Source organism: Sus scrofa, chromosome 6, assembly GCF_000003025.6.
Source record: "Sus scrofa isolate TJ Tabasco breed Duroc chromosome 6, Sscrofa11.1, whole genome shotgun sequence".
Lineage (NCBI taxonomy): Eukaryota > Metazoa > Chordata > Mammalia > Artiodactyla > Suidae > Sus > Sus scrofa.
The window spans coordinates 6,667,881-6,689,380 of NC_010448.4; the positions used below are offsets into that span (position 1 = coordinate 6,667,881).

General features: G+C 57.5%; 1 protein-coding gene across 1 annotated transcript in view; it reads right to left on the reverse strand.

Moving 5' to 3' along the window:
* Positions 1-21,500, reverse strand: part of CMIP (c-Maf inducing protein) — a 228,638-nt gene that overhangs the window by 14,644 nt on the left and 192,494 nt on the right. The window contains exons 7-12 of the mRNA XM_021093761.1: positions 19,577-19,657; positions 15,494-15,597; positions 13,973-14,077; positions 8,169-8,522; positions 1,342-1,407; positions 73-99 (exon numbers count right to left, since the gene is read on the reverse strand). Coding sequence (XP_020949420.1) covers positions 73-99; positions 1,342-1,407; positions 8,169-8,522; positions 13,973-14,077; positions 15,494-15,597; positions 19,577-19,657 — 737 coding nt within the window. The remainder of the gene's footprint in view (positions 1-72; positions 100-1,341; positions 1,408-8,168; positions 8,523-13,972; positions 14,078-15,493; positions 15,598-19,576; positions 19,658-21,500) is intronic.

Genomic DNA, 21,500 nt, shown 5'->3' on the forward strand with positions numbered 1-21,500 from the left:
ATGGGAGGAGGGAGGCTGGCCATGGGGGGGCGACCGCAGGGGAGACGGGCACAGGGGGCGCCCGATACTCACTTGGTGAACTTCTCGTGTGCGAGGGCTCTGCAACAGACAGAGGGAAACGCACAGTGAGCGGCGCGCTGGGGACAGCACAGCCACCCAGAGCTTCCTCTGGGGACGGCAGGCTCGCTGCCCGACTCGAGGAATGAAGCGGACCAGGCACCGAACACGGACACTGTGTCTCTACTGGGGAGGAAGGACTAAGGCCTCTCCTTGGATGAGGCGACGACGACCAGAGGGACAGGACCGGGCTGAACCCCGGGCCCAGGCCTGGAAACGGGAGCGGCGCTCGTGGGGGTGGACGCGTGTGCGTCGGTGCGCGCGTGTCTGCACGTGGGCACCAGGGGCCCAGGTGTGTTTGTTAATTGTGCCACAATTAAGGCCCGGCTGCACCAATTCCCGCCGTGCCTCAGAGCGGCAAGGGGGGCCCGGTCTCCAGGCAAGTTGCATCATGGGCCCACTGTCAGGTGCACCCCTGGGGCTGCGGGGACAGCGGCAGCGGCCAATGACGCCACCGCTCTCAGGAGTCAGATTTCTCCGGTCTCACATCCCGGGGGCTCCAGGGACCCGCCAGGCCGGCAAATGGGGCAATTACGGAGCATAATGTCCCCCTCGGAGAGCCGCATTGCATAAACACCCTCTCCTTAATCGGCTCCTGAGAGAGTCCCGAGCTGCCTCGGGGGCCCCGCTTCCTCACATCTATCAAAACAGAGGCTGCAGGCATTTGGGGGCCGCTTCTGCAGCCGAGCCTTCTCCTCAGGCCGCTGCCTGCCGGACGGCTCTCTCGCCCTTTTCCTGTGAGACATGCAGGCCCGGGTTAAGGGCCGGCAGGAGAGGGAAGGCTGTGTCTCGGGCCCAAATCACTGTGCAGGGAGCTGAGGGGTAACGGGCGTGATACGAGAACTTTCTGTACACGGCTGCGCGGCAGATACAGCAACTCCTCACACGTCATCCCTGGCTTTTACTGAGAAACGAGAGGCGGCTTCTCCTACTCCCATCTGATGCACAAAACCCCGCTGACTGCAGCGCGGGAAGGCACGGGGCGGAGGGCTTCGTAGTCTTAGCCCCGGGAAAGGTCCAACAAAGCAACGAGGTGACTTCCCCGTTTCCCGGGGCCTCCCCGGGGGTCCCCCAGGTGAGGACCGACATCTCCATCACCCGCTGTCGTCAGCAGTGTCCCCACATGCATCCTGAGACCTGACCCGTGCCCCTGCCGAGGCGGTGGTGGACAGCGGAGGTTTTCCGCTCAGGCTGGAGGGTTCCGGGCGCGTGTGTGGGACTTACTCTTTGGGGAATGGAATGGGCTGAAGCAAGCTGGCCAGAGACGGTCTCCAGTCATCGTAGTCCGACCTGGAACGAGAAGGGACGGCGGTCAGGCCTGGCCTGACAAGGGCAGGTTCACGGGGCGGCGTCACAGAGGGTCAAAGACGGGGCGAGAGTCTGGCAGAGACCACACGGCACCGACTCTGCTTTGGTCCCCGCTGCTCCCAGGGGCCCCGAGGGACAGGCAGCTGGTGTCTCAGCGTGGCCGCGAGGCCTGACAAGTCTGTCCAGACGTCTCTGTTGTCACTGAAGGGTGAGCCACCCAGCAACCCGGGGCTCTTATCCTCAACGCGGGCCCCGGGCTCCCAGGTTTTGTTCCTCTATCTTCCGAACTCCTGAGCGGGGTTATGGGCTGAAAGCCGTGCCCCTCAAATTCACACGTTGACGTCCTCACTCCATGACCTGAGAATGTTGCTTTATGGAGGTGGGGCCTTGAAAGGGGTGATGAAGGTAAAATCGGGCCATGGGGGTGGGTCTGAATCCAGCCTGATGGGTGTCCCTGTAGGATCAGGACACAGACACACACAGAGGGGGGCCGTCTACAAGCCAAGGAGAGGGACCTCAGACAAATCCGCACCACCCACACCTTGATTTTCAGGCTCCGGCCTCCAGAACTGTGAGAAGACACACTGCCTTGTGACACTGTGCTGGAAGCTGGCCTAGGCGGAGGGTGGCCCCAGACCCCAGAACTAATGCTTGGCCCTATGGCCCCAGGACTCCTTTGTGTTTAGAAACCACTGGGTTTTTCGTTTATTTTTACGGCTGTACCTGCAACCTACATGCAGCTATGGCAACGTCAGATCCTTGAACCCCGTGTCAGACAGGGGATTGAACCCACACCTCCACAGTGACCCAAGCGGGTGCAGTCAGATTCTTAACGCACTGCGCCAAGGCGGGAAGCTCCTAGAATTCACTGTTTTCTAACCTTCTTTTCATCATTTGGGCCCCTCTGCCCCTTGACCCAAGGAGCTTTCTCAACATTTCCCCCAGCCGCTCCCTCGGTACACCACACATCTGTTTATATGCTGTATGTCTGTCTATACCTTACACCAAAAAGGGGAAGGTCTTTCCACCCCCAAGAACAAATGTTTGCCCCCACCAACAACGCACAGTTTAGCTAACTCCCCTTCCTCCAAATAAACTGGTGAGAGAGTGGCAGCCTTCAGAATCCAGGTCACACCCTGGAAGTGTTCCAAGGAGAACCTCCAATGCCAGACACACAGCAAAGAATTCCCAGAAAAGCCTGCTGGCCTGAGATAAGTCCTCACGGAGGTGCTGACTGAGGCTGACTAAGCACTCACCAGGCCTTGCACTGGGCACAGACTGGCCCACTTAATCCTCAGAACAGGCACTTGAGGATGAGCATAGCACACCTGCCCTGCGGGTGAGAAAGTGAGGCCCCATCTGAGTTGAGGCAGCCAGGAGCGAGGACGCACAGCCAGCCTGGGAGCGTGTGTCAGCGGCTCGTCCTGCTCTGCTCCTGCCATCACGCACTCTTAGGAGTATGCACTCCCTCTAGAGGCCAACCAGCTGGCCCAGGGTTAAAATTCAAGGTGACAAATGAGTGGCCATCATCTCTGAGGCTGGGGGCCTAGGCATATCCCCTTCTCTGCCCCGTCACCCCAGCAGGGATCTTCCCGGGCTGCAGAGAGAAGCCAATGGCCTCGAATGCTCCAGGGAGCATCTGGGTTTTGCCGAATAGTCACATGCCCCACGAATTCGCATTTGAAAGTTTCCAATGGATCCATCCATGCTTGGGAAAACATACACTAGACGTGTACCCACATACATGTGTTTCTACTGCATCATGTAAACCCTCACGCAAAGCCCACGCACGGAGATGCTGCTGATGGAGCTGGGGTACCTCCCCTTGCTGCAGGCCTGCTGGGGGCTAGGTGCTGTGACAAAGCTAGGCCCGTGCTGACTCACGGAATTCTCACGGCAGCCCTCAGGGCCAGAACCCATCCACAGGAGCACGATCCTTATTTCACGACTGGGAAACCAGGAGAGAAAGAGGTGGACTCGTTGCCCGAATCATAGTCAGTTAAATGCCGGGGAGGAAGTATGAACCCTGGTCTGGCAGACCCCCCCAGACTAGCGTGTTCGTCCAAGGAGCTGGTCGTTCCACGCCCCCCTGTCCCCCAGCACCAGCTGTGACCCTGAGTCCCATAGGAAGACAGTGGCGGTGGAGGGTGAGCCCGGGGCCTGAGGACCTGCCCCTGGACTGCACCCTGGCCCTCCTGCTGCTTGCAGCCTCCCTCTCCCTCTCCACCTCTCAGCCTGCTGGAGCTATTCCAGCCCTTCCTTGTCTGCCAGGGTGGCCAAGCCCCCCACGAGTCCCCCTTCCCTGCCGAAGCCCTGTGCAGAGCAGTGCAGTCTTCACCGTGCGGGACTGTCCTGGGTGACACCTCTTGCCTTCTACAGTCTAGTTACACTTCCCGGTCACCGGGACAACTCCGAGTCATCCACATTCCCCCTAAAGGCCCGGGAGGGGTGCGGCGTCTTCCCCGTGACCTCCAGCCCATCAAGGTCTCTTTATTTCCCCTTCCTCCTTCCTTTCTTTCTCCTCTCTCTTCCTTTTTTAATGGCAGGGCATATGAAAGTTCCCGAGCTAGGGGGGAATCAGAGCTGCAGCTGCTGGCCTGCACCGCAGCCACAGGTACACCAGATCTAAGCACACCTGTGACCTATACTGCAGCATGCAGCAAGGCCGGATCCTTAACCACTAAGCGAGACCAGGGATCAAACCCGCATCCTCACGGACGCTATGTCAGGTTCTTAACCCAGTGAGCCACAACGGGAACTCCAAGGCCTCTTTTAAAAGCCAAGTGTTTGGGAAATCATCAAGTAGCCAGATTTGAGCTGATCAGAAACAGGGGGTGTGCCCACCTGTCTCATGAGGGTGGCCTTTTTCTCTTTCTAGACAGAGGAGCATCCTTTTGCCTGTGGCCACATGTGTGCCAGCAGATTCCCAGGTGCCATCCCTCCAGAGCAGACGATGTCACTGCTTTTAACACTTGGGGCTAAGCAGCTTCAGAGGGACTGAGTGCAGGGGATCAGCTGGGTCCCTGGCCTTTAGGACAGAGCCTGGCCCACCTGGTCTGCAGTATGTGTTTGATGAAAGAAGGCATGGATAGATGGACGAATAGATGCGTGACCTGCACACACGTGCCCAGCAGGTAAGAGCTGGACTCTGAAAAACTACAGCCCAAACTTGCTCCCAAGTCCTCATTCTTTCCATCGTACCCCCAAGCCTGGGCCTCACAGGCCCGTGATTTCAGCATCAACCTTGACCTGTGCTGGGAATAGTTTTCAAGAGTCTCTAGGGAACATTTTGCAGCTTACATTACTTTTCAGAGGTGTCAAATTCTAACAATCTGAGGGCCTTCTAATGGGAACACAGCTAGTCAGGGCCCCTGGCTTCAGGTGGGCCGAGATTCTAAGTACGGCTTCTCTGGCCTCACAACGCACTGTAAAGGACCCTCAATTCCACATTAGAGACTTGTTATTTCATTCCTCCCCGCACTTTTTACGGCTGCACCTGTAGCATATGAAAGTTCCTGGACTAGGGGTTGAATCAGAGCTGCAGCTGCCGGCCTACGTCACAGCCACAGGGATGTGGGATTTGAGCCGCGTCTGCGACCTACACTTCAGCTTGCAGCAACACCGGATCCTTAACCCACTGGGCGAGGCCAGAGACTGAACCCACAACCTCACAGAGACAATGTTGGGTCCTTAACCTGCTGAGCTACAACCCGAACTCCTGCTCTTTCATTCTGTACAGATCACTCTCATCTGGGGTGTCCTCCCATTGATAACAGCAGTCCAATCTTACCAAGAACTGGTGCTGGACCAACACTGGAAGGGTCCTATATCGCTAAATTCTCCCAATAGTCCCTCTGAGGAAGACACCCATTTTACAGACAGAAAAACTGAGGCCCAGAGAAGGCAAGAACACTGCCTGAAGTTATACAGCAGATTAAGTCCTATGGCCACATTTCCTCAACTATCAGATGCCTGCCTCTTGCAAACTGAGTCTTCCTTGAATGCTGCACTTTTTTTCCCCCTTTCAAAGTGCTGTTATTAAATCAATGAAGCATCGTACTCCCAGCGGTATCTTAAAATAGAGGAAACACAGTTGTCATCGGAAAGTGTAGTAGTTCCCGTTTGCCCAGGCTCTACGCCGGCGAGGCGCCTGCTCTGTGCTGGGGTCCAGAGCCATGCCCTCTGCCTCATTCTAATGCCTGGAGGTCAGTAACCGGCCCGAGGTCACGAGGTAACGCTGACAGCCATGGCCCCGGAACCCAGCAGTCTGGCTCTGAATCTGTTTTTCCAACATAGCAAACTGTGTGCTTTGGGCTGCTGGGGTTTTGTGGCCTGTACACATGTGGGGCTCCGGGGGGCCAGTGACTCAGGCAGGCAGCAGAATTAGAGAAGGAAAAGCTGTCAGACCCGCATCGTGTTCTGAGCGGCCCGAAGATGAAAAAAAGGCTCCTAGAAACATAAACCCTGCTTCAAGAAGACCTCCGGGTCGGGTGGGAGGTCCTGCCCTGAGCAGGGGCCAGGAACACCTCCCGGCTCCCCGCAGGCAGCCCCTGACCGGCCCCCGACCCCCCCATGACCTGGCAGCTGGGCTGTGCGGACAGCAGGAGGTCTGGAAGCAGATCGGGAAGAACAGGGTCCTCATTCATGAGCGTGTTTATGAAGGAGGCAAAAAAATGTGTGTCAACTGCATGATGAAACTCAAACCCTTAGCGCTTAATGAGAAATATGAGTCAGGGCCGGAGCTGGCACAAGAACCTGGGAGTTCCAGGTGTTTGCTGAAAACAGCCGGAGCCGGGGGCCGAGGAGGAGAGCAGGGCCGTCTCTGGCCTGGCGGGCCCCCTCTCAGCCAGGGTGGGGAGACTCGGCCACGCCGGCCTGTCCCTCAGAAGGCAGACCACCACCCCTGGGAGAACGCGGGGACTCCTGCAGCCTTAAAGAAACTGAGATGTGTTCTCGAAGATGCTCTCTGTGCAGAATTTGGAATCTGCTCTGGTCAGTGTAGGTGGGGGTGTCGCTAAATGCAGTGGGGTCTCTGCTGCTAGAACCACGGTTAACCTGAAAGGACCCCCTCCAAGGCTTTCCCCCTCCTCCCCAGGGCCCAAGTATTTGGGGACGGTGGATCCGGGGTCTCCTTCCAACATGAGAAGCCACCGCGTTACGTGTGCATAGGGGTGTGTGCCTGTGTGTGTGTGCTCACCCTCACAGACGCCACCAGCCTTACTTTTAGAGCATGGGGGGGCACCCTGAAGCTCCCCCATTCACCAGCTCACCAGGCAGCTGGCAGGTGGCCTCCCCCACCTGGACCACGAGTGTATTCCAGGCGGCATGCTGATGACCAGAGAGCAGAGCAAATGCTGCAGAGCCAAGCAACGATGAAGCAGAGACTCAGTGCAACCCCGGTAACGGTGATGAGCCCCAGGGGACAGCCCTGCCCCCACAAGATGGAGGGACCCTGCTGCCTGTTCCCCACAGATAGGCACAACGCATGGGTCAGACGTGACCACGCTGTCACGCCCCTAATCACTCAGAAAACACCCGTCTCCCATCACCTACTGCACCGGCAACGCCCATCCCTGCGAGTGGGGCAGTGTCCTCCTGGGAAGCACAGCGCTTGTGGGAGCCAGAGGGGGCGGCACCTGCTGGGTTCTCCAGGCCAAGCTGGTCCATGGAACTGCAGGGCTCAGCGCAGGGCCGGAGGGAGTGGACAGCAAGGCCCCTCTACCTGGGGTGCCAGGAACCAGGGTTCTGGGGGGCAGCGGGTAATAGTGTGAATGGGGAACTGGCAAGTCTCTTGGGGATCAGAGACAATGACACCCCTTTCATTCTAGGATCATACAGCCGAGGCTCAGGGAGGGGCAGGCGCCCCACTCAGAAGCTGGGCCACCGGGGGCAGACTGGGTCTCCTGCTACCATGCCACACCTCCCTGCCCATCTGAGGAGGCTGCGGTGGGGGAGGGAGGGGGGAAGGGGGGCATGCCGGCACCTGACACTACACACCAAGCACACAAAGCATGCAAGGATCACACACTCACATGGTGGGTAATGGGCATAACCGCACATATACACAGAGAAACACACACACACACTCCAAGTCATGCACAGAAGCTCACGCCTACACATCTGCACTCTCAGCCACTCATGCCCCAAAGCAGCAAGCACATAGACACAACCACGCTTGTGCACTTATACTCACAGGCACTCACAACGTACATATTGGCCTGTATAGAGATAGTCACATGTGTTCCACACCCAACTCCTATATGTGTACACACACACACAAACACATACACACAAACGCACGCACACTCGGGCAACCACCCATGAGCTCTCATGCCCTCATATATCCTAAGGCTTTTACACTCACACAAGGACAAACTCAGAGTGAGCCCACAGCCCACACAACACACAGAGATGGCTGTGCCCTCACAGACACACCCAGGTACCCATGTCTCAAGCACAGCCTGGCAGGTGTACCCACACATTCTCACTCACGGACACATGCGTGTATGTTGCACGTGTGCGTATACCTCACACGTGCGCCCAGACCCCCACGCCCATGTATACGTGCACAGCCCTGCGTGCACCCCACACTGACACATGCATACCCCAGATGAGTGCCCTCACACCCTACACCAGCATCCTGTGCACATGTGCACACCCCAACTCGAGTGGGGGGGCCCAACACGCCTCTGAGGATGCCCCCACCCCCAACCGAGGGTGCCGGGCAGTGAGGGGTCACTCACAGCAGCTTGAGGATCTCCACGTAGCAGCCGAGTGTGCGGTCGGCCTGGGGGCCCAGCTCGATGCTCATGGTGCTGCAGGCGGGGCTGACCATGAGGCAGTCGATGAGGTTGGGCTCGCTGTCGTTGCCCGCGCTGGCCGTCAGCGCCGGCTTGGCAGTGCTGGCGGGCTCCACCTCCACGTGGATCTCGCTGGAGGCCACGACCACCGACTTGAGCCGCGCCTCGGACAGTGTGGCTTCCTGAGACACCAGGTCCGGGCTGGGGTGCAGAAGGCGCAGAGGTAAGGTGGGCTTCCGGTCGCAGGGCTGCTGGCAGCCGTTCCGGATCTCCTTCAGGCTGGGGGAGTTGTCGCGGCTGCGGGAGAAGCGGAGAGGGGCATGAGGTGGGCCCCGGCGGGGGTGACAGAGGCCACCAGCCATCATCTAGTGGGTGCTGCCGAGCGCTGAGCAGCCTTCTGCTAAGTGGCCCTGGAACCCCTAGGACTTGTGTGAGCTGGTGCTGCCAGTGAGGAAACAGGCTCGGTCTGGGGGCATGGCTTGAGGCTCAAGGCCTTGACACAGGGAGAGGTGGAGGTAGCATGCAAACCAGGGTGCCATCGCTAAGGCACAGGCTGACGGCCCAGCACACAGCAGGTGTCAACACATATGCGTGCAATGAACTGTGAGTGCAAGACCCACAAGGCCCTTGCTGGCATCCGCCTCCACCGAGACGCCTTCCCTGCTCACCTTCCTGACTCCTTTCCGCCCTGTGAGACCTACCAGCATTTCTGCTTCTAGTTGCTTCCTGCAGCCTCCCTCCCCCTGATGCCACAATGTCCTCCTGGCAAGGCCCAGGCCCCACCCCTGCCAGCTGAGAAACGAGCATCTGCTCTCCACCTGGGAACCCACTTCAAAGGGATCCCAAACCCGATTCTAGTCCCCTGGAATCTGCAAGTCCCTCCTCTGTGCAGCACCCCCAGCCTCTTGGCTAACCCCTCAGTTACAGCATCCCCACTGCCTGGAGGAATGATGTGTGTGCAGGGGGTTAATAGGTGTTAAGAGGGTGCTATGGCATCACTGAGGTCACACGTGTTTGGGAGATGCTGGGACAAACACAAGGCAATTAGGCCTGTTTCTCCAGGACTTGTCAGAGCTTTGAGGCTGGGTAAATGCCTCCTACCAGGAGCTTCCAAACATTACAGGGAGGTGTGTCAGAACAAAGGTAACTCTAGCCATAGGTTCCCACGGCTGGTGCCCCGGGGCTGGCACACTGCAAAGTGCTATTACACAGACCACCCAGAAGTCTCAGATACCTATGAATGGTAGGTATGACCAGCCCACATTACAGGTGAGGAAAGAGGCTATCAGAGGTCAAATGATCACACTGCTTGCAAAGTGGAGGGGACCGGGATTCAAAATTAAGTCTCTGCACTTTTAAGAACCTGGATGAGCCCAGGCAGGTCCTCCTCCTCCATGAAGTCTTCCCTGATTTCTTCTATCTGCTGCCCTCCCCGTTCCTGCCCCTGTACCAGAGCTTTTCATCCCTGGCTGAACGCCAGTGTCCCCTGGGGGGCACTTCTAAGCATTCTTAGGTCCCATTAGGTCACAATCTCTTGGGTGGAGTCTGGACACCAGTGGTGGTAGGGCTCCCTGCATGTGCAGTCAAGGCTGAGCCCACTGTTCTAAGAGACTCAGGGCACGATGCATGATCCCAAACAGCTGCCCGTCCACTCCCTCCCTGAATGTGCCACACGCATGTGCCCGTGCAGCCAAAGAGACTGTGTGCGTGTTCTGTGTGCACAAGGACTGGGCCGAGCGGAGGACTCACACGGACCCAAATGCACGCGGAGGGCCTGAACTCGTCCGGCATGTGCCATGAGCCAGGCCTGAGCTGAGCCCACCAAGGATGTTTGATAAATACACTTGAAACTTTGCTGGGGAAAAACAAAACCCATCGGGCTGAAGTCCGAGAGTTCTAGGGCGGATGGAAAACTGTGGGTGGTCTGGTGGGGGAGGCGGCGGAGCCGGCTCCTAAATACTCGGCTCCATCCCCTTCGCCTTTGCCGGGATTTAGGAGTGGGTTTTCAAGGCTGTTTGGCTCAGATGGGGTGATTTTCCAGCGAGCTACGCTAACCTGGGTCAAGCTGTCTGTTCCCTGGTGGGAGGACACCATGTGCACGCAGAGAGCGCTGCGGACGGGCCCAGAGGACAGCACGGGCTTTATCTTCCAGGGACTGACCAACGGGCTGGGATGGACCTGAGCCCGGGAAAGGTCTCGAAGCCCTCAGCAAGATCTCCTGGAGGAATTATTGCGTCACTTGGAATCCAAACGGCAGTGGGCTCCCAGGGGGCTGGGCTGCTCTGAGCAGGGAGCTGGGAGGCAGCAGGGCCCACCTCAACCTCCCCAGGCCCCCACCTGGGGCACCTCGTGGCCGCCCCCTAACCATATCCCCAAGGTCATGTTTGGCCCCTGGAGCAGCAGCCAGAGGGAAACCTGGAAACTGACATCTCATCAAGTCCCTTCTCTACTTAAAACCCACCTGCGACCACAAAGCCCTTAGAATAAAACCTCTACAACTGACAGACGGGCACCGCTCTGCCACTCAAAGCGTGGTCACCAACCAGCGGCATTGGCACCGATGGGAGTCTGCAGGCAGCAGAGTCTCGGGCCCTGCCCCGGACCTGCTGAGCCTGGGTCTGTAAATTCAACCCGACCGCCAGGAGCAGCTCAGCAAGGGGGCTATGAGAAGCTCAGCCGTCTCTCTGCAGCCTGGCCTTCCTCTCTCTGCTGGGGGACCCTCGGTTCCATTCACTTCCTCCCCTGCGGTGGCCTTCAGTATGGAGCAGATCACCTGCGGTGGTTGCTAAGATGCAGATTCCTGGGGGCCGGGCCTGGAAATGCTGCATCCAGGAGCCTGCAGCAGCCCAGGGGCCTCTGAAGCAGATGCTTATAGACCATAGGTAGGAAACGTGACTAAAGGCAGCTCCACCTGCACCGCCAGGCCTTACACGTGTGGTTCCCTCTGCCTGGGTCGTCCTGTCCTGCCTCCCGCCTTGCTCTCAACTTACTTAGCACCTCCCTGCAGGATCCCTACCTCACCTTCCAGGGCAGGGGTTCTCAACTCCGGCCATAGCCTCCACTTGCCTGTGTTAAAGGATTTAGAAACAAACAAACTGATGCCAGGACCATCCCGATTCCATCAGAATTGCAGGGCATGGGGCCCAGGCACCTTTTTTTTTCCTTCTCTTTTTTTCTTTTTGAAGATAAAATCAGTGGGGTGTTGGTAAATGTCTAACTACCAACTCTCCAGAAAAAAGAAGCCTGATTTGTAGTGTTTGCCAATTGCCTTGCTGTAAATGCTGCCACCATTCACGCTCCCAACGTGCCAAGCCTGACTGTGGAGCTGGGAAGAGGTGTGCTTCCAAATGGGCCATGGGGAACTGCGGGCCGGGTCAGTCCATGGGTCTCAGGAGCAGGATGGGACTGTCATGCATTCTCTGGTGTAATAATCAGCCACCAGACCAGGGGTCCTCCATCCTGACACGTGTGACATCTGGGGCCCCATAGTACCCATGATCCTGGTTGGGGGTTGCCCTGGGCACAGCATTGCTGAGCTCTACCCACTGGAGGCCAGAAGCATCCCTCCTGCAGCCCCAGAAGTCTCCAACATTTCCAGTTATCCCCTGGGGTCAAAGTTGCCCCAGCTGAGAACTACTGACCCAGATCAAGATGGGAAACAGGTCCAAGAGCCTAGAAGCTTCTCACGCCTGTCCACCCCAAAGGTGGCCCCTAATCTGGCCTCTGTTGCCACAGATTAGCTTTGCCTGTTCTTGATCCTCAAGAAACCAGATTCTAACGGTATGTATCATCTGGGCCTGGCGTTTTTTGCTCCATATTACATCTGTGAGATTAATTCATGGCTTTCTGGTTGCACTGGTCCATTCCTCCTGCTGCTTTGCGGTATTCCTTCGTGTGAACAGACCACAGCTTATCTGTCCTACTACTGCAGGACACTGAGGGTGAGGCAGATTTCAGTTTGGGGCTGTTACAAAAAATGCTGCTATAAACCTGCCTGTACACATCTTCTGATGAATATGCCAAGGCTCTGAGGAGCTGGGTCCCAGGGTTTCTGTTTTTAGCTGCAGGTAGGCTCACTCTGATGGGCAGCCAGGCTGACTCCCTGCCATAGACGGTGTTAATTATGCCTCTGGCTTCTTTCATCACAGCCCCAGATTAAACCAGACCATCCCCGTTAGCTTTCTTACTCCCCACCCATCCACCCACTGCCACGCCATCCACTCGGGGAAGGCAGGGGCCTCGGGCTGGTTCACTTTTGTACCTTCAGCACCTGGCACATGATGGACCCTCACTAAAACACTGTTGAAAGGATGAGAGAAAGACCACGGCTGGTTCTTGCTGTCCCCAGTCCTCTATCTGTGCAATGCTATGCATGGTCCCTAATTCTGGTTCTTTCCATCACTGCCCTTCTCGTAGGGTGGGAACTGGGAGACAGATTCTATTCTGCCTCCTGCCTGTGAGTCAGGGAAGCTCTGCTCCAGGGTATCCAGGCAGAGCCCTGGAGTCGCAGAGGGAAAACTCTGGGAGGTACCATTTCCTGCTCCAGCCTCACATCCAGAGTCCCAGCTCAGGGGTCTACGGAGCAGGCCTGGGAGCTAAGCTGAGTCAGAAGCTTTAGGAGGAAAAGGAGCCTGAAAGTGTGTGACACTTCTGAGGCCCTTCCTACTTCCCTGGGGTGGCCTGAGTTTGCAATGCATACAATCAGCTCCAAAGCTACAGGGCAAGGGCAAGTGGCCATTGGCGTACAAAGCAGATGCCAAGGAAGGCTGTACAGGGCGTGCTACTCTCAACCTCCAACCTCCCCCTCCGCCTTTTTTTTTTTTTTTTTTTTTTTTTTTGCTTTGAATATGACATGCCGTGGGGCACAGAGCAGGTACTTGGAAGTGACTGGCATGATGACATCTTCACGGTGTCCCATTTGCAGAGGTTTTTAGTGATGCCCCACTGCCTTTTCTTCAAGGCCTGAAATACACTCCTGCTGTGTCCCCAGCTCCAGCGGTGCCTAGACACATTCTGGTCCTCTAGGAGTTGTGCAGTGTACCACCCGAACAACTGGTCAGGGCAGCTGCAGCAGATGCCATCTGTGCCCTGCACGTCGTACCATCTCTAATGATTCCAGAGATCACCCTCGTAAGTTTTGCAACTAATGACATCCACGTCACTCTGTGTCCCAGGAGCTACTCTCGATCCGGGAAGAATGGCACTGGTAAGTAACTGCCCTAGCGTCATCATTCCTCAGGGGAAGGACTCTGAGGATGTCCCACACCATCTCCCGGGAAGTCCCCGGGGGAACGCACAGGTGCCAGCAGGGGTCACCACGTGTGAACACAGATTCCACGGGCTGCCGTTCCTTCCCTGGCTCCCTTTCTCCTCTTCCTGGGGTTACATCCTTGATACGCTGCTGCACCCAAACCCGGGAGGACCCGAGACCCTGGCTCTGTCCTGCTCTCTAGGAGCTGGGTGGTGAGCCATCTTCAGAATCCTGAAGACTAGGACACCTGTTGCTAAAGCCAAGTCAACACGCTGGCCTTGCAGCCCTGGCGTATTGTTCACGGTGTTTGCTTTTCCAGTCACGGCCCTGGGTTCAGGGCCCGGGCACCAGGGAGCCCAGGGGACCTGGCAAACACACCTGAGGCAGGTCCAGTGAGGGCCACTCCCCCTCCCCGCCTGGTCACATGTGTATAGGCCACCGTCCCCGATGGTCGCATGGCCCCCACCCAGTGATCCTGGTGGCAGTGGTCACTGACCTGTTGATGAACTCTTCATAGCAGGAGTAGATGGCGGCCAGGCACACAGCCACCAGGTTGGGCAGGACCCGGGGGTGGGGGCAGTGCCCCGTGGGGCCGTGCATGCTGGAAAAGAGCAGAGGGCGGGTGAGGAGGTGGCTGCGGGAGGGTCGCCCACGGCAGGGGGTGGGGCAGACTCGGGGGTGGGATGGGGGGGTGCTCTGGTCCTTTGCTGGGAAGCTGGCAACACCGGGGTCTGGGTTCTGGCTCTGCCATGTGCGGCAGCGGAGAACAAGACCCAGACCACGGGCTGCAGATCCAGGGAGTCTGGGTTTGAGCCCAGTTGAGTGGCTCTTTCCTCAGCTATAACTGGGGGACATCGGTCCCCTCCTTAATGGGTTACAATAAGGACCCAGTTTTCTGATTTGTGGGAAGACCCAGCACACGGTGGCCATATGTCCTGGGACTTTTATGCCCGGTGCTTCTGTAATAATTATCCCTGTCTCATTTTCCTCTCCAAGTGGCCTGCTTTGAAAGAAAAGGTACGATGGTCACCCTGGCCCAGCATGGGGTCCTGGATACTTGCTAACAAGGTCTCTGGAAATGCCAGCTACTGTTATTAATCACAGCCAGCTCTGTGCCTCAGTTTTCTCATCTACTGCAGGGCTGCTTGGGGCCCGGGGATAAAACCTACAACATTCCCGGAAAAGCACTGAGGCCGCTGGGACCAAGAAGCCTAACCTGAAACAATTTTGTAAACCATCGCTGGGAACGTCACCGAGGCTCCAGCAGGAGCACCAGTCCTTTGCGTTTGGGAATGCTTTGTGAGTTCCAGGTACGTATATTCAGCAAGTATGTGGCAGCTTTGAAACCAGCCTAAACATGCTCTTTCCATTTTCTTAAAAAATCAGAAGAGTCACAGGGGTGGCTGCTAACATTCCCAGCATGCACTGTTCTTGGCGTTTACACCTGTCAGCTCACTGAGGCCTCAGGTTACCTGGGTGAAGTAGGGACTGCATCTTACAGATGAGGAAACTCAGACACAGAGAACAATTTTAAAAGGCAAAGCAAAAGCACCCCCACCTCCCCACCCCAAACACTGGAAGCAGGAATCAGAACATCTGGCTTCCTCTAAGCCAGGTCTACGAAGGCAGCTGTTCAAGTCCCCAGGGATGGCTCTCGAGGGCCACCCAGAAATGGTTCCTGACACACCCGCCACCCAGAGGGGGGACCCGTGGAGATACTCTCATTATTTGGGACTGTTCTCATTTCCTGAGTTCCTACTCAGCATCTGGCACTGTGCTCGGGGCTTCTTCATATCATCGTATTTAACTGCCAGCAACCCCGGACAGCAGAGAAACAGGCCCCGAGAGGTCCCGGCTCCGGCTCAACTCAGACCACACGTGCTCAGGCGGACCCAGGCGGCGCTCGAAGAAGACGACCAGCCTGGGGGCTCTGAGCGCCGGCAGCGCCTCTCCAGGCTCGGGTGGGGTGAGTGGCTGCAGGTGCAGAGGAGAGCCGGCGCCCTGCCGGGAGACCCACCTCTGAATGAATTTCTTCACCACCTCCATCCCCGCGTTGAGCTCGTTCAAGGCGAGGATGTACTCCTGAGTAAACAGCCTCAGTCGCGGGCACTTCCCAAAGTCCTGCAGAAAGAGCAGAGGGCAGGAGTGGGAGACACTTCAGAGGAGGCCAGGCGGGCAGGGGGCGGGGGGACCCACTCTGCCCTGAGATGCTGGTGCAGGAGCGACCGGGAGACGCGGCCACCTCCTCGCTAGAAAGCACACACTTACCAGTGGGCAGAACTGGCCTGGGAGCCCTCTCTAGCTCACGCCCTTTGATGGCTGCTCGGGGGTGGGGGGTGGGGTGGGGGGCATTCCTGGCTCTTGCTGCCCACCCATCAGCAGGGCACCAACCCATCCTGGGCAAGGGCAGGGTCTGCGTGCCACCCAGATGTGCTCGGAAAGGAGCTCAGCCAGGGCTTCCCTTCTGCTCGGCCACGCGGATGCCTGCAGCTGCCCAGCTGGCCTCCAACTATGACGAGCCCCTACTCCGCAGCTCCGGGGGATTTATGGGCCCCCTGCTGCGTATGGGGTGTGCTTGTGTGTGGTGGGGGGGCATGGTCGGGGAGGGCAGGTGTGGGATCTAGACAGTGGGCGCTGGGGGGGAGTCTCACAGGGGGTGGGCAGAAGGACGGAGGTGAGGTCACCTGTGCGACATGGAACCGTCCCATCTTCCCCAGCTGGCTCAGCGGGGGCCACGGGCACTGGTATCTCACCTGCCGAAGAGGCACTGAGCAAGGACAGAGGGGCCCTGCTGCTACAGCAGAGCTCAGCTAAGAGGGGAAAGGCCAGCCTCTGAGGTGGCCACCGGCTCAGGGACTTGTTAGGAGAAGAAACGGATGGTGCCGGAGAGAGAGGCGTTGGCCAGGGAAGGACTGCATCCCGTCCCACGTCACGCTGGGGACCCGGAGGTGCAGGCATGGCGTGATTGCACTTCTAAACCTGCGTGCTGGGGTGTGAGCGGTGAGGGGCAGGGCGGTGATGAGGCTGACCAGCAGGACATCCAAGGGAAGCCTGGTGGCCTCCAAGCTCCTGTCCCTTCTCCTGTCCCTGCTCAGTAGAACCCATTTCGTAAAAAAGCCCATGGAGACTTTCCTTGTGGATCTAACGGACCCACAGGACCTCGGGAAAGCTCAGCGTGGGACGTGCTCCTCCCACGCCCTCCTGCAGCTCACGCGAGCGAGTTCCTAGAGCTGCCTGATGCTTCTTCACCTGGAGTGAGAGGCGGAATCAGGATCCTCGGGACAATGAGGGGCTCGTTTGCGTCCATCCTGCCTCCTAGGGACACGCCTTTGCGCAGGCGGGCAGCAAAAGCCACGGAGAAAGCTCGAGTCTACACACGTGCGTGTCCTGTGCACAGCCATCCACAAACATGTACATACATGCCCACCCCCTCACACACACACACACATGCACACGCACAGAGCACTGGGCTAGATGGTAAGGCGCCTGCATGAGGAGAAGGCGAAGCCTGACTGTGCTTTTAAACTGAGGACGATGCCAGAACTCCCAGGAAAAGGCTAACAGCAAAGCTGTGTGGCCTTGGGCAGCCAGGCCCTGGTAGGGCCCACGGTCCCCACTGTGGAATGAGGGCAGGAAGAACTCATCTCTAAGCCCCTTTCACCTCTAAAGTTTTAGGATTCTATGAAAACTGCTTCAGCAAAACCCTACTAACTGCCCTTATCTTTGCCATGAGATTTCTGGATAGTCAAGGTCGTTTCCCTGAAAATTACCATAAATCAGTCTAGTGGCCTTTTCACATGTGAGTGAGGGACATTTTGCCTCTTCGGCAAAGCCAAATATGCTCCTCTTGGAAACTAGGAGGTCAGATCACCCAGTGGTGCACTAGGGACCACAGTCACATCTGTTTGCCTCCTTTGCCGCGAGAACACGCCAACGAGAGGCCTGTGAGCACAGGGACCGTGGCCCTTCTTAGGGAGGCAGCTGAACTGTTTGGACTCTGCAGGGGAGCATTCCCAAGGACGGCTTCCGTTTGTATCGAATCTTTACTTCAGTCCAGCGAGTTAACCCTCTTTAAGACTCAACCTAGATTCAGTTTGCTCATCCATGAAATGGGCCACGTGATATACTCACAAAAAAAGCACTCAGACAACAGGGGAAGCTCCAAACTCCCAGATCACTGTGGTGGCGTGCGATAGCCCCACTCCCCCAACGTTCAGGTGCCCCCGTAACGAGAACACTGTTCACGCTATGTTGGCAGGCTTGCGGCTGGAGGTAGGCTAGGGACACTCGCTTACCAGTGACCGGACACCCCATGCCAGCTGAGCCATCACTAAGCCATAGGGAACACTACGTGGGGGACAGCAAAGGCCCACTGTGAGCCACAGTCACCACCCGACATCCGTCTCTTCTTCTGCAGGGGGCCTGACCCCTCGGTCCTGTCTCCAGTTCCCTCCTGGCACAGTTCATGGTGTGTAAAGCCGGAGCACGCAGGGGATGCTCTTTGCAAGAGAAGTGAGGATGTGTGCCTGAGGGGCCCTGGTTCCTGCCACGCCACAACAGGTGCTATAAACTCTGGATCTGCCCTCAGCCGTTCTGATTCTTACCCAGAAAATTACCCCACAGTCAACATGCTGGGCCCGTACGAGTGATCAGACATGAGACGTTGCATGGCTAAGTCAGCGCTGGGAGGCTGCCTGAATTTCGACGTTTCCCCCTTTGAAGTCTGAGGTCCTAAAGGAACCCTTATTAAACAGTCTATCAGCGACCATGGACTGTGCCTGAGGAGGCCTGCCAACACCTCCCATGCCCCCGGGGCAGGGACATGCTGGGGTGTGGCCCTGTCGTTGACAGGCTGTGAGGTGTGATGAAAGGCGGCCCTTGCAAAAGAAACTCCTGAACCTGTGCTCTGGTCCAGGAAAGGGCACCGCCCTCCCCTCACACCCCATCCACGATGATTCGAGGATCAGGGGCCTTTTCTTCCCAGCTGGAGAAGCCAGAGAGCGCCCGTAAACTATTAAAGACCAAATTAAGGCCGCACCCTCCGCCCCACCCCCCCAACCAGGGAACTCTCTTTATTAGCCCGGGAGGAAGAATCGGGCAGTGTCCCTTTGCCCTGTGTCCAGAAACAAGAAATGCATTTATCTCAATTTCAGGGGGAGCTCAGGGATAAGCAGCAGCTCAGGTCCGGTGCGTGACGGCTCAGAGCGCACAGTGCGCTCAATGGAGCAACGAGGGAGCGCAGAACGGCCGGCAGATTCCGAGGGCCTGGGCTGAGCCGGTGGCCCGTGTCTGGTCGGCTGTGGGTGGGCGATGAAATTCTGTCCCTATTTTTTTAAAATTAACTGAAGTCCACACTTCATGCTGATCTCCTCCGTTTTCCCCTAAAGTCCTTTGCCTGGCCCAGGTCCCATCCCGGGTACCCATGACACTTAGCTGGCATGTCTCCTAGGGCCGCTAGATGGTGAGAGCTTCTCCTCTCTCCTTGGGGTGATGACCTGGCACCGTGAAACCTGTCAGGAGTTTTCTACAGTGTCCCTCTGCTGGGACTGGTCTGGGGTTTTTCTCATGGTTAGACTAGTATGTGGCTTTGAGAGAGACCCGCCCCCCACATCCGAGGTCCAGTGTCCTCCTCCTGACATCGGATCAAGGGTTTTCGCCATCACTGTGACATAACAGTGATGTCAACCTGATCACCAGGTCAAGGTCACGACTGTCAGGTTTCTCCATTGCAAGGTCACTCGCTCCCTGCTCTCTATGGATGCCACTCTGGGTAGCCCAAAGGAGCGAGGAGTCTCGCCCCCTCCCTGAGGGCAGAGTTTCCACCCGAGTTGTTATGTGTGACTCCACAGCGAAGGCAATTACCTACCCCCAGCCACGCTGTTTTTGTTATTCTTACTGTGAAAAGATTCTTCCTGCTGCCTTAAGAGCAAAAAACACGGCCAAGTGGGACAGGCTGGACAAAATCCCCAACTTAAACAGAATCCCAAGCCCAGGTCCTGGCCATCAGCCAACCAGCCTCCTTCCCCAAATCTCTGGACAGGTGAGAGGCCGGGGGCCTGGGCCTGCACGGTGGCTCTGTGGCCAGGGCGGGGGGACTCACCATGTTATGCTTGAGGATTCTCTGGACCACAGGCGTGAAGACTTCAATGACCACCATGGACCGAGGCCGCTCTCTGCAGTGCTGAAGAGGCAGGAGGACACGGTCAGCCCCGGCCGTCTGGGCCGCAGACGCCCTGACCGTGTCCGTGTGTGGCTCGCGACTGGGCTCGGGGCGGTCAGCCCGGCCCCAGCGCCTGGGCTCTCCGGCCGAGCCGGCTATAGAGCCTACGGTTCACTTTTGGGAGTAAGCAAAGCGGGTGGGACGCGACCTTCTGTTGGCCTTTTGTTTTGGTCTTAAAGCCTGAGGTTGTTTCAGATGTCACAGATAGGAGTCCCTCCCGACACGATCCTAGTTAACAAGGCAAGGCTCCCGGAGCGCTAAGGTACCGAGTGTGTGGTCGAACACAGGAGTCTCTTGAAAATTGGGTGCAAAATACAGGGGTGAGTGTATTCTGGACGCCAGAATCTCGAAAAGTCTGTGACTTCTCAGTTGAGGGCTTTGGTAAGCTGGCAGGTGTCTGCAGGCCACACACGGCTCTGGGATGTATTTGATCTCACAGGCCTGGGGTTTTGTTTTTCAAAATGAAATTGAAGGCCTTCGGGGAACAGACAAGGCCTGGCTGTTCCGACACGTTTAGACCTGGCTGGGCCTCAAGGTGTGGAGTTTCCAACTCTGGAAGAGGACACGCTTTGGGATAAGAGAAATCAGGGCTTTCCTAGACAAGCCTTGATAAATAAACGTTCCGCAGATCTCAGGGTCCCGGCTTCCAGTCTGGCAGGAGCGTCTGCCTGGGTGTGCCCAGGGAGCTGGCCCAGGGGACCCGCCAAGCAGACCAGGCTTTGTTCCGCAAGCCCTCCTCTCTGGGTGGGCTGCCCGGTGGGTGAGGCAGTGAGGCTGCAACTCCAACCCCCGAGAGGGAAAACAGCCCCCAAGTCTCACTGCCCCCAACCCCGGGATGGGGGGGCATGCATGCGCGGCAGTGGGGGTGGGCAGGGCAGCTCCATGCGGGAGCTCTAGCCGAAACGCCAAAGGGGCCGATGTCCTCTGCACACAGTTTCTCAGACTGTGCCATTAGAACCCTCAGGCTCCATTAACTTTGAACAAAGGTCCATTGTTCTAGAACAAAAGTTTAAAACCGGGAGATTTGGGAAAAACCATACCGCTTGGGAGGGGAAGAGGGAGCCCGTTTGGATTAAACTGGAGAAACCATCAGAGAGGAGAGCATCAGCTGTGAGGGCAGGGGGCCAGCTGCACGTCCTCTCGGGAGCCGACGCTGGGTCCCCTGACACCTGCTCCGAGGCACAACGGTGGGTGCTGCGGGCAGAGGAGGCCTGTCTTGCTTGTCTTCGGTCTCAGGAGCGGTTACCGGACCCGCTGCCTGTGTGGAGGCACACTCTTGTGCGCACACGCACACCTGTACACGGGGGCCTGGGAGCAGAGGGCACCCACCGGCACGCGCCCACACGTGCATGGTAAGAACACACCGGCCACTTCAGGCAGCGGGCTGGGCCCACCCTCTGCTCTGTGGGTCGCTGGCCACAGAGGCCACAGACAAGGCCAAAGAAGATGACACACACACAGCGCATGCTCCCTGGGTGGGAGGACAAGGGTCAGGCTGGTAAGGGCACCACAGGCCCCTTCACTCCAGAACCAGCAGCCCCAGGGACCCACTCTGCTGGGCCATGGGTCTGTCTCCCTGGGGGACATGGCCACACCCTCCAAGGATGGTGGGTGGTTGTGGAGGGAAGAAGCCTCGGCGAAGGGGGTTGGCAGGAGTAAGACCAGTACTGGGAAGCAGCAAACCCAGGCCCTGTGACCTTCCAGGGAGATCAAATCACTGCATTAAAAACCATCCAGCAGGGAGCTTCTGTGGTGGCTCAGCAAGTGAAGAACCTGACTAGGATCCATGGGGATGAGGGTTCAA